Source organism: Prosopis cineraria, unplaced genomic scaffold (assembly GCF_029017545.1).
Source record: "Prosopis cineraria cultivar Desert tree isolate PC_DT_omini unplaced genomic scaffold, ASM2901754v1 PC14, whole genome shotgun sequence".
Taxonomy (NCBI): Eukaryota; Viridiplantae; Streptophyta; class Magnoliopsida; order Fabales; family Fabaceae; genus Prosopis; species Prosopis cineraria.
In genome coordinates, this window is record NW_026555345.1 from 22,207,651 (window position 1) to 22,220,380 (window position 12,730).

General features: G+C 27.9%; 1 protein-coding gene across 1 annotated transcript; it reads right to left on the reverse strand.

Moving 5' to 3' along the window:
* Positions 1-2,993: 2,993 nt before the first annotated feature.
* On the reverse strand, positions 2,994-5,450 carry LOC129292547 (uncharacterized). The gene has a single exon (XM_054930109.1). The coding sequence runs from the start codon at positions 5,305-5,307 to the stop codon at positions 3,235-3,237; it is 2,073 nt and encodes a 690-aa protein (XP_054786084.1). The 5' UTR covers positions 5,308-5,450; the 3' UTR covers positions 2,994-3,234.
* Between the last annotated feature and the right edge of the window lie 7,280 nt (positions 5,451-12,730).

Here is a 12,730-nt window from a genome sequence, read left to right on the forward strand (position 1 = left end):
CTCCCTCTTTCTTCTCGCAGTGGGCCTGTGCCTGCAGTATTGATTGGACTCTAATTTGTTTTTTTTATATCCCTTTTGTTTTTCTTTTCTAGCGGGACTTGGAAGGGAGGAGGATGCTTTATTTTGGGATCGTGCATTTTTCCCGGGCATTATTTTTTAATTATTTTTTAAAAGAGTAAAAATCTTCTTAAAAATGAATTTGTACTCCTTTAAAAAATAATTTAAAAATAAAAATACTTCATTTTTAGCACAAGGTGTAAAGCGCTTTTTAAAAAAAAGTATAGGTGAAAAATGTATTTTAATCTTAATAATAATAAGAATAATATCTTTGAATAAATTGTCAAAAAATGATCTTACAAAAAAATTAATAATAATATAGTTCTTTATTTTTTTTGATAAAGATAATAATATAGTTCTTTAAATATTGTAGGTCATTATCTTTTTTTTGTCAATCAATGGTCTTCTTTTAAAATATTGCACTATTCAAATTTAATATTTTGATATTTTATAGTTTTGTATTATAAAGAAGAGAATGACTAAAAAAAATAAAATTAATATTATCTTATTACATTTGTAATATATTTTCTCAATTTTAAAACTGAAAATATACTGTATTATATGAAAATATCGATTAAGAACACATAACACCTTAATTTTAAATATCTAATAATTTGACTGTAACTTGATCAAAAAATTACAAAAAATAACTTAAAAAACTTAAGAAACTTAATCAATATTAATTTTCTTAAAATATTATTTACTTTAATAATTTTTATTAAATTTTATTTTAATAAAATTTCAAGGTGTCCAACATTAAAAAAAAGTTCAAAGATAAATTAATACTGAAGAGCACACCACATCAGCATAAAAATGGCAAAACTAGCATATCACTAATGAAAGAAGATTTTTACTTCTCTAAAAAATAATTTAGGAAAGGATGCCCCACTTATTAATAGGTGTCCAATGCTCTTCAAAGGAAAGTGTGAGAAAAAAATACATTTTAATTCTTTATTTTATAGAATACTATTTCTTGACCATGATACATGTTATCTTTTAAAAGATAACTTGTTAAAAATATAAAACATTGGGCAATTTTTATAATTTTTTATAAAATAAAGTTCAGATGATTTGCGTATAATTTAAAAGATGTACAATTTGTTAAGAAAAATCAATATTCACTTATTTTTCCTTATAATCATGGAGTAGTTACTACTTCATCCTCTCTCAATGCTTTTCTTCATATTTAATTTTATTCATTTGATTTAATGGCCATATATTTATTATTATAACTTTTTCTAAAAACAAGATCATACTATTTTTTATGGTGGTCATTAAATAAATTAATAATATATTTAGTGAAATGTCACAATTAGTAATCTTACACTATGAAATTAAATTAATTTAATGAATGAATAAGATTGGCTATTAAAAGATGTATTGAGAGAGAGTACGAAAATGATTCAAATTCTTTGACTAGCTATTTACTATATTCAATTGTTTCAAGAGAAAAAAATTGTAGAAACTTCCCTCCTCTTTTTTCCTGTTGCCATAAGTTTGCCTCTTCCATCACTATAACTTTTTTGTTGTCATTTTTACTTATTTATTTTTAATTTTAATACAAGAGTGACAATGCAATTTTAAATTCTGGCAATGTTGAGTGTGAAATCATAGAATTTAAATTTGAGAAGTGGCATAAGTTCATTTATTTAATGAGTATCTTACATAACATGATAATAGTTGTTTGATTTTAATTAAATAATTGCAAGAGATTTGGTCATATAATGCCAAGTGCCAAATCTCAAATTTTTAGAGGAAATAACATATGCTAGGAGTGCTTTGATAATTAAAATTATTTTAAATTTAAATTTTTAAAGAAAAATGTATCTAAATAAATTTTAAATATAAATAAAATTTAATATTATTATTGAAATACTTGTTAAGTGAGTGGACTAAAGCCAAGATCCAGATTCGCAGCAGCCTCTGGCCTTGTTTCGTTTCAGCAACGAAATGAAAAGGGATTTTCAGGAATAAATATCCTGGCATATAACATCTATTGCATTTTTTTCTTTTTTTGGTCAGCATATATGTTGTATTATACACACACACACATTGAGGGATTCCTTTCATAACTTATTTTTTATTCATAAAATGACTTTTTTCACTATAGTTACGTTTTCATGCTATATTTTGTGTACGAAATGATAATGTGATTTATTTTTAAGGAAAATAGAATATTAATTTATCAATTTATTTTTTTACCATAATATGTGATTAGACTTTTGATGAACCTAACCCATGTGGTATGGTCCAAATGTCCATTGCAGCCTAGCTGGCCCAAGTTGCTTGCTAAAACCTGATCTCCCCACATGACCATCCTAGGAAGTGCCAATTCAGGCACTCTTTTGGATTGATGATAACCCAAACAACCAAGATATTAAAAATCAGACAAATAATCGAACCACTTAGAACATTAATTTAAAAATTATTAATCAAAATCATAATTGTTAGTGATCAAACAGGTTATAAATAAAATATTTTATTGAATCCGTGAAAACACTTACATAACAGTTTATTAGTTCAACAAATTAAATTGATTCAGATTTTAATACTAAACAACTCATAACTTTATTAGTTCAAATCAAAAGAATTAAAAAATTATAGAAAAGTTATGATCTGTGACATTAAAGAATCAAGGTTATAGCTTAAAAAGTATTAATTATAGTGCCAGGAAATATCACTGACAAGTTAGTTTCCCTCATCTGTTATGCATTGAATGGCAGTTTATTCATTTGGCCCTAGGCGTTTCAAAAGGAGCTCATCAGCAACCCAGGACTGCAAAACAAGATATCATTGCTCATTTTATTTTTTTTTTCCTGTCCTCTTTAATAAAGACAAGATTATTTTATTTATCCTATTTTTTTTTGTAATCCTCTTCTAACCAAAAAGAACGTTCTGTTTCTGCTATCCTGCTACTTGATAAATTAATCAACAAGTAGAAAGATTTTCTAGAATTTATATATTTCTGACACATACATGGACAAGAAGTATGCTAAAACCTAACCTTATACAACAACAACAAAAAAAAAAAAAAAAAACTAACCGTGCTATGCAGGTAAAGAATACAATACAGGCCACCTGAGATAACTCTGATGGTAAGAATAAGATTCAATGTTCAACCCCTATAATGTGATTGAAAAAAATAATAATACAGTATATGCTATGAACGTGTATGGCCTATGTTGCACAGATTGCATTGAGTAGAACATGAGCTAACATGAGATCCACAAAATATTGATGCCCAATTTGGCCATCTCGCCATTTCATCTTCAAAGGAGCTCTTCCATAATGAACTCCATCATTGCAGCGATTATCAAAATGCCATGGATATGTCATGTCAAAGTTATCAATCACCCCAGAAATCACCCCAGATTGCTTCAACTTCTCCAACAATATGCCATTGAACACCTCCATCTTGCTTGGATTATAGGCCAGTGATCTTGCATACCCACCTGTAGCCACTGTGCTTCTGTAAAACACTCTTGGCCTAGCCAACCCTCTTTGTTTCACTGAGTTCATCACTTGTTCCCAGAATGATGCTGCATACTGTGCTCCTTTTGAGAATGATCTGATGCTAGTCCAGTGAACACCGTCATGCAGGCCAGAGTTGATGATCATGGTGTCTGGAATTGTGGGTTCTAAGAAGTATTTCTTGAGCAGGTCTTGAAACCCTTTGTTTATCAGAGAATTCAGGCCTTCATAGTTCTTTGTTTCATTCCAATGACCGTTAAAGATGCTTGTGATCCGAACTGTCTGAGATAGGTCTTTGGGGTTTGAGAAGTTCATGTCAAATCTTCTGGGTACAGTATGTACTTCAGGCAAATCTAAGATGAAATTTAGCATGTTACGTATCGTGTCCACATGATTTGAATCACCCCAGAAGAAGATCCACCGATTCTTCAAGCAATTCCAAGCAGAATCAGCTGAGAACAGTTTAAATGAACAGTGAGTGGAATACACCCATCCATTACTCTCCAGATTCCCCAAAGAACCATCACACCAGGGAGATTTACAAGGGAATTCTGGAGCTAAGCATCGAAATCTACCATCATCACTGATTTCACAATCATCGTTTTTTCCAAGCCTGGTCCATCTTCCAGACCACACATCCCTGGTAAAGTCAGAAGCTCTACAAGTCTGCAATTCTGGTAAATCAACACTGCTTCTGATGAACCTGACTGGGATGTTTCGGAGCATTCGATCATATACAAATTTCCATGGAGTGAATTTGAGACCTTCGAAGTGTCTGTAAAGTAGAATGATGGTGAGATTGTACAGACCTTCGAAATCTGGATGAACTTGAAGCGAAATGGAGTAAGTCCCGTTGCCGAAATCTCTCCCCACTGGCCGAGATTTCCACAGTTCTCCTGAAAGATCAGTTTCAAAGTAATCCCCACCTAAGCAACGAGGATTTCCAGACTCATCCAATGCTTGGAAAGTAAATTCATGAACTTCACCAGCTGGAAGCTCTATCTCTTTCGTGTTATCCAAACCAGGGATAGCAATTTGTGTAGTGTAAGAATCTCTGCAAGGATGTCCTCCTGGAGCTAGCCATCGAGCTAGAAGACTTGAAGTCAAGTTGGGTTCTAATTCAGAAAAAATCCAACCAGGGCTTTTCTCAACCAGGTTCTGAATTGGGTTCTTATCAATTATTTCAGACACCAAAGTGGAATTCTCGGAAGGAACTGGTTCATCGGGAACAAACAAAGTTGAATTTGTATGGTTTTGGCTCGAACTAGGTGGGATAAACAGGGAAGAAAAGGTCGAGTTTTGAACGGCTTGGGAGAGATTAGATGATGAAGGAATATCATAACGAGGAAATCTTCGAGCTTCAATGTAGTTTCTAACAATGGAGCCATCCATTCTCCAAACAGTGACCATACCAATCAAAACCAAAGCCGTCAGAAGCAAGCCCGAAGGCCAATGCCATATTGGACTGAACCAAGATGGCCGTTGATTCGTCGACGGCGTAACAACCCCCATCGGAGGAGGGTTCAAGAACCGCCGCCGCCGCCGATGGAGGACCTCAACGAACAAACAAAACCAATCCCCAACAACAGTCAACACGAAAAAATCGGTACCTTTTGACGACAACAAATTTTTAAAAAAGAAAACACAGACGGAAGAAAAAATGCCGATTTTCTCGAGAAACAAACACAATGCTGCAATGGGGACAAGCGAAGGTAACAAGAAGAAGAAGTTGATAATGAGATATTTACAAGACGGTGACGATTGTAGTTGCAGAAGCATTCGCCATGGAAATAGGGTCGATGTCAAAAGGGTAAGGTCTTTGAATGTGAAGAAGATCTGGGGAAGCAGGAGAGTCCTGCATGATTGAACTTCAAACCCATGCCCAAGAATGGAGATCAGATCTATATGTCGGTGATTCGATTACAACCTTTGCTTTTATTTGCTTTCCTCTCTTTTTTTTCTCCTTTCATAAAAAGTCTAATCTCGAGTTGTCAGCAGCTCATTAAAATTGGGATAAAATGCATAATTTAACATATGTTTGTCTTTTTTTCTCAAAAAAAACATATGTTTGTCTTTTGATTTAGATGAAAATGTACATTTAGATTTAGTCATCTATTTATTATCTTATAGATTTAAATATTTTTTATTGTTAAGACTTATAGTTTTTATTTTATCTTATAATTAAATTTAGATAATATATATGTTTTTTTATTTTGATGTTTTGCCTCAAAATAAAATACTTGAAAATGATGTGCATGTTTGAATTTTAGTTGAAAGGTTTAGGGTTTCTTGGTTGGGGTAAGTAAAATGAGAAAGCTAAACTTTTCAGGAAAGGGTGAAATTTCAAATTGGTCAATTTTATTATTTTTTTTAAATTCTATTGAAAATAAAAGCCCAACAGGACTACATACTGTCAATTTTATTATTTAGCAGTTCTCAAATCTTCCATTCACAGTATGTATGTATTTGCATGATAGCTTTCAATATCCAAACTCATGAACATGGGACTAAACTAATCTAGATTGAGATTAAGTTAGCTCATATTGGGAAAAGCCTCTACCACATCTCCCTTGGGAGATTTATCATACTGGCTACATTTTTAGGGTTTCAATTCGAGACCACTTGTTAAGTTAGGACGACCCTGTACCAAATGACCTAGACGTTTAATAGTTCACAAACTATTCGTAAAACAACAAAAAATGGACACAAGTTCAATGGGTCCTAAATACACACATGTATATTAAATTAAAAAAAATTATATACAAGTCTTGTGAAATAAATTTATTTATCAATAAGTTTTATAAAATTTAAAAATTAAAACTAGGGACCTAAGTGAAATTTATAATTACGATAAAAAGATAATAATATTCCTGTTAAATATATATAAATTATATCAATTAAATAATTTATAACTATTTCATCAATAATTTATAAATATAATTTTAACTTTTTATAATTGTAACTTTACATATCTAATAGTTACATTGATCAATTTAACTACTGGATATGTTTAAATTGATCAATTTAACTACTGAATATGTGAAGCTACAATTATAAAAAAATTAAAGTTATAATTATAAATTATTAATAAAATAATTATAAAGTGTAAACAATTAATGTTAAATTTTATCAATAACACATGATTGTTTAATTATTGAATATGTAAAATTACAGTTATAAAAAATAAAAATTATAAATATAAATTATTGATGAAATAGTTATAAATTAATTATTTGATTTATATAATGTATATTTAATATGAGTATTATTATCTTTGCAGTCTAATTTTAAATTACACTCATGTTATAAAAGATTTAGTTATAATTTTTAAATTTTACAAAACTTATTTATAAATATGTTTACTCCACATGATTTTTAGATAATTTTTTCCTGAATTTTATGTTGTTATTATGTTTTGCAAAGTACAAACAATATATTCATTTTAGTTTTTCGAAACTTTTCTAATATTTAACTTCGCACACACGGACTAGATTGCTCTCACTCAATGCAGACCTAACCTGCACGTCTCTTTCACGATTTTATGTTTTTATGATATTGTTAAAGGATTATACTTGAAAACAAATTGATGCTTTACTGGAAAAAAAAGTAAAGAATGTAATTAATTACCCAAAATTTAAGATATAGATATTATCATAAAGGTCAATTGTTTAAGGATAAGTGGATAAGTTATCTCCTAAATTTTAAAATAAATAACATCATAAACTCTAAATTTATTTATTATATAAATTATTTCTTTAACTTTTGAAGATGGTATGATATAATTCTTGTCATTAATAAAATTTAATTTTGACAATTAAGTGACTAGAAAATAATAAAAAAATATTTGAAAAATTATAAAAGATAACAAAAAAGTTACAAGAAAAACTCAAAAATTACATACAAAAACCAAAAAAATTACATAAAGGACTTAAAAAAAAATTGGTCTTTTTTAATCATCTAATACTTAAAATTAACTCTTGTTAACGATAAAGATTATATTGTATCATTTTTTAAATTAAAAAATTAATTTATATAATAAATAAGTTTAGAGTTTATGATGCTATACTTAATTTAAAATTTAAAGATAATTTTCTATACCCATTGTTTAACTTTCACTTTTTCATCAGTCTCTTCCTTTCTTTAAGAATACACACATCGGTATAGCTTTTCATTCAATGATATAGCCTTGCTGTGAACTCTAATAATAAATGTGTTAATCACTTAATACTTAAAAGATTTTTTTAATAAAAAAAGCTACAGTTGGGAATAATGGTGGAACTCTGTTGTGGTATGTGTATTCATTCTTATATGGTCGAGCCACAAAATTAAATTACTTTGAATGCTTATTTCAATGATGAGATCATACCAAAATCATCATTAGCCATTGACAACACTGCCAAACAAACGCTGCGATCCATAACACGCACAACATTTTTTTTTTATAATAAAATCTTTGACTAAAAATACCAAAATCAACCATTGGACACTTCTGTATGTATGGTAGAATTGCATCCAACTCATTACAATATAATTAAATAATACAAAGTTTATAACTTTATTACTCCTTCCACATGAGGTTATATATTAAAAAGATGAGGTATTTTTAGTTTGGGAAAAACTTATATACTTACCATGGTGCTTAATTAAGGTGCTTTTTGTTAATTAAATCAAGATATGGATCTTTTATATATTATTTATTTTTATAACAAACTCTTATTATTAATATTATCAATACATTAAAGTTCACATATATTATAATTTGATTGGATAAAATTAAGTATAGGTTTTGCTCTTCTAATTTTTCAATGTGTAATTAAGGAAATTTTTCCAAAAATATTTTTATTAAATAAATCACTTAATCATTCACTTTTAAATATGACCCCCAATTAAATAATAGCAAATATAAAAAGATGGTATCAATTTAAAGATATATAATTAACTCATTGAGCTGGGATATAATTTAATTAAAAATGTCTTATACTCTCTCCGTCACAATTTATAAAACACTTACAACTTCATTTTTTCAAAAAAAAAAATAAATTTTCAAAAATGGCCTTTATTTAATACTACATTTGTGAAATAATATTAAACTGAGAGAATATAATGAAAACAGCAAAGTAGAAGGGGCTAGTTCATCAAAACGTGGAGAACCAAAATTCAAATCCCTGCTATAAGTGATACCATATTTAGTACATAACCGTGCTTCAAATAAGATTATCTCTAATAGAAAAATATTTATGAGCAATATAAAACAAAATATAATGAGAATGATAATATTAGAAAAATATTGTTAATGAAACCTTACTTTTTTTTAAATGTCTTATATTTTGATACGTCAAATTTTTTTTAAAAATATTTTATAATTTAAGATAGAAGTAATATTTTTTTATCAAGGAGTAATAATTAAGCATATCAAAATTAAAAAAACAGAAAAAGAAGAAGAAGTATAGGTTGGTTATTGAGTTGAGGTGGTATTTATTTCAAGCGGAAACCAAACCACCAAACCCATGAAAGAGGCATTTAATTCATGGCGTGAAGATGATTCAAACCACACTAACTCACCCACCTCAGCGGTGCGCCATTTATGAGAAGCGTTTCCACACCCAACACTCACATAATCATCACTTAATTACTCATTTTTAAGGTTAAGTATTTGTTGTTGCTTTACTATTTCACTTATTATAACATGTTCAGTTTCATGATGAAGAAATTGTTATGAAATTTGCATCAGTCTCACATGAAAAGGGGAACCAATAAAATAGCAACAATAAGAAAAAGTATTATCCCCTTAGGTGAGACTAACTATAACTATACAAATAAAGTATCATTGAATCTAAAAAGTTGAACTTTAAAAAAGTTTACGAAATTCTCTCATCTAACAAATTGGTCTATCATAAATTAATTAAATAATTAATAGATGATCCACAGGTTCTATGAAAACTTTTTCCTCTTTTAAAAATATTAGTAAAACCTAATTGATTTTCAACATTTGAACCATGATATGAAATGAAAACAAAAATTCAATTTCAAAACTCAAATAAATAAAAAACCAAATAATAAAACAATCGATAAGCATATAATATGTGACTCGCCTAAGGCAATCGTAATATCTTATTATGTATAGAATCTCCTTAGATAACTACTATGTCTATTTTGTTTCCAATAAAAAGTGTGTATTCATGCTTAATAACTAATAAAAAAACAAATTTTTTTCCTCTTTGCAAAAAAGTGCAAAAAGGGGGATAAAAAATTAATAAAAAATGGGTTATGTGGTTCCACATTCTCCATATATTAATTTGGTGAGAGCTAGTTCATCAAAATTCTAGAAAGAATAAAAAATTTGGTTGGAAGATGAAGAATTCAAAGAATGGTTTGGAAATAGAAAGTGAGATAAAAATAAAAGTTGTAGGGAATCACAAAAACTATGTGGATAGAAACGAAAAATAAAAAAATCAAAGTCTTTCTGATAGTTTGATAAATCTTATTACTGTTTAATAAATTTTCTTCTTTTCAACTTGGAATTCATAGTTATTTCGATTAGATAAATCTTAATGATAGAATAATTAAGTTATAATTTGATTGTTGATTGTATCATCAACTGTTTCTTCTTTATTTTTTTTTAGGTGTGAGGAACTTATCATAAATCCATTGATTTTTTTATTATAGTTAAAGTATTGATATTGTCTGAAAAAAAGATTTTTTTTTTCATTTACTCTTCTTAAATGCATTATCTTTAAAAATGTTTCCTCTTTTATGTATAATATTGTACTCTATTCATAGAAAATTATAGTAGCATAAAATTAAAAGAAAACAATTAATAATTCATATTTTTATATAAAGTGACTTATAAAAATGATAACAATTTTTTAAGTTAAAAGATAAATTTGTCCTTCAATTATAGGTCTAAGAATGTTTGAGATTCTAAACTTTTTTTTATACAATGTTTCCCTTCAACATTTCAAAATAGTAAGCTATTGCCTCTAAAATTAACAAATTTTAATTTCGATAGTTAATTGATTAAAAAAAATATTTATTTAATCTTTTAACTTTTGATTTGATTATGTTTTGATCCATCAAATTTAACTTGACAAGATTCAGTCCCTAAAGCTTGGTCCATCTAAAAGTTTCCACCCTGTTGCTAGTGAGTCATATTGAAACTTGCTTATATGTCAAAGAATGCTTACATGGCATCCTTGTCAACATCACATAAGATTAAAAAAATAAAATCACATAAAGTAAAAGAAATATGAAATTAAAAAGAAGCAGAGACGGGTCTAGACTCTTAAATAACACGAACAAGCCCAGGAAAAAACGGCAGCCATGAACGACGGAGCAGACACGCTATGACGTGGGTCAGTGGCAGTCAAATACTCGATTGAGATTTCCAAATATTATGAACAAATTGGAGGAGGGATGGAAAAGAAAATTCTGCAGCCATTCCAAAGAAACTATGCTGAAGAAGTGAAACAAGTGTTTATTTAGTTTTCAATTTACATTCGATAAAAGTTCATTTGAAAAATTAAACTATCTATTGGATTTAATAGAAGTATATTTTAAATGTAATTTAAATATTTTTCTTTTAGAGTTATACAAATAAGCTTTTAAGTTTAGCGTTTAGGTGAATGCCCGTCTTCCTTTCATAGTCTGCCCTTTTTCCCTTGGCTTGTTCGAATGACCCGTCTCAAATACTTCTTATTTGCTTTTCGTGATTTCAATTTTTTTTTAAAAATATGTTTTCATGTTAATCTTATGTGATATTGATGAGAATGCCATGTGAGCATTGTTTGTGACGCATAGTTCAATCTGATTCACTATTGGCGATGATGAAATTTTTAAATGGACCAAACTTCAGGAATTAAGTCACGATGAGTTGAACTTATGTACTCGTCGGATTAGCTCTTTGTTGCTGCAATGAATTCATAGAAGGCAAGGAACTCGAATCCTCTCAAACAAATCAAAAGCTTGGCCGGGAACAAAGAAGAAAACGAGATACTAATTTTTTATTTGCTTGATTTTCGTGGCTGAATTTTTTGGCCTTCCATGAATGGTGTCTAATTTTTTTTTTTGGTTCTCTCTCTCTATTTTTATTTGTTTATTATTTTTAATTTAGTTTAAACTTTTCGTTTCTTTTCAATTTTGAATGAAGCTTAGTGCTTGATCATCTTTGGATATACATTAGTTTTTCATTACTTTTTGTTTTGTCCATTGGGTGTTAATTAATAATTACGGAATTAATTTTTCCAATCACGTGCAATGGACTAATTATATATTCACCCCCTTTTGTTTTATTACCGGAAAAAAGTTCACAAATAACGGAAATCGATTTTAAAAAAATACTAATGAAATTTTTTTAGTTTATCAATTTATTTCATATTTTTTAATTCGATTTTTTAAAAAAATTGTAATTTTATGTTTCATATTTTTTGTAAAAATACTAAATTAATTACCAAAATATAAAAAAATTTATATCTATTTTTATTATTATACATCTCTATTAAATTTTGAATTAAATCATTTAAATAAATTTTAATTTATCCATTTAACTTTGAAAAAAAATTTATTTAAATATAAATTATGTTACAATTTTAAAATTTTCTCTTACCTTTAGTTAAATTTTAATTTTAATTATAAATTTTTTAATATTCAAACGCACACTAAAAATAATAGTCACAACAAATGAATGATTTGGTGAAAACTCCTTATAAATGAGCGCGATTGTTTCGGTAAAACCAGAATAGATGTTAATGTATGTTTGGATAAAGAGAAAACGTGCGTTTTGAATTTAAAATTAATTTTTTTTGCTTATTTATCCAAACAATTGAAAATGATCAAAGATTGATTATAGGCCAAAACGCACGTTTTTCCATAAGCTTTCTCCTGGCCAAAAGTTTGTCAAAAATGTTGGGAGAAATTACAAATACAGGCCCAAAAAAAATTATAAAAAAAACACATAATTTAATAAAAATAAAATCAAACTTTCTTCTTTTTCTTTTTTTTTTCTTAATAAAAGTTAAACTTTGTATCTTCAAAAAATTGATATCTGGTACTTAAATATTAAATTATATAATAATTTATATAGTTAAAAATTAATTCTAATTAAATTATTCAAATATCTTTAATTATATTAAAATTAATTTTAAAAAAATAATATCCAAATACATTATATTATAATATAATTAATTATGATTAAAATCTATCACTT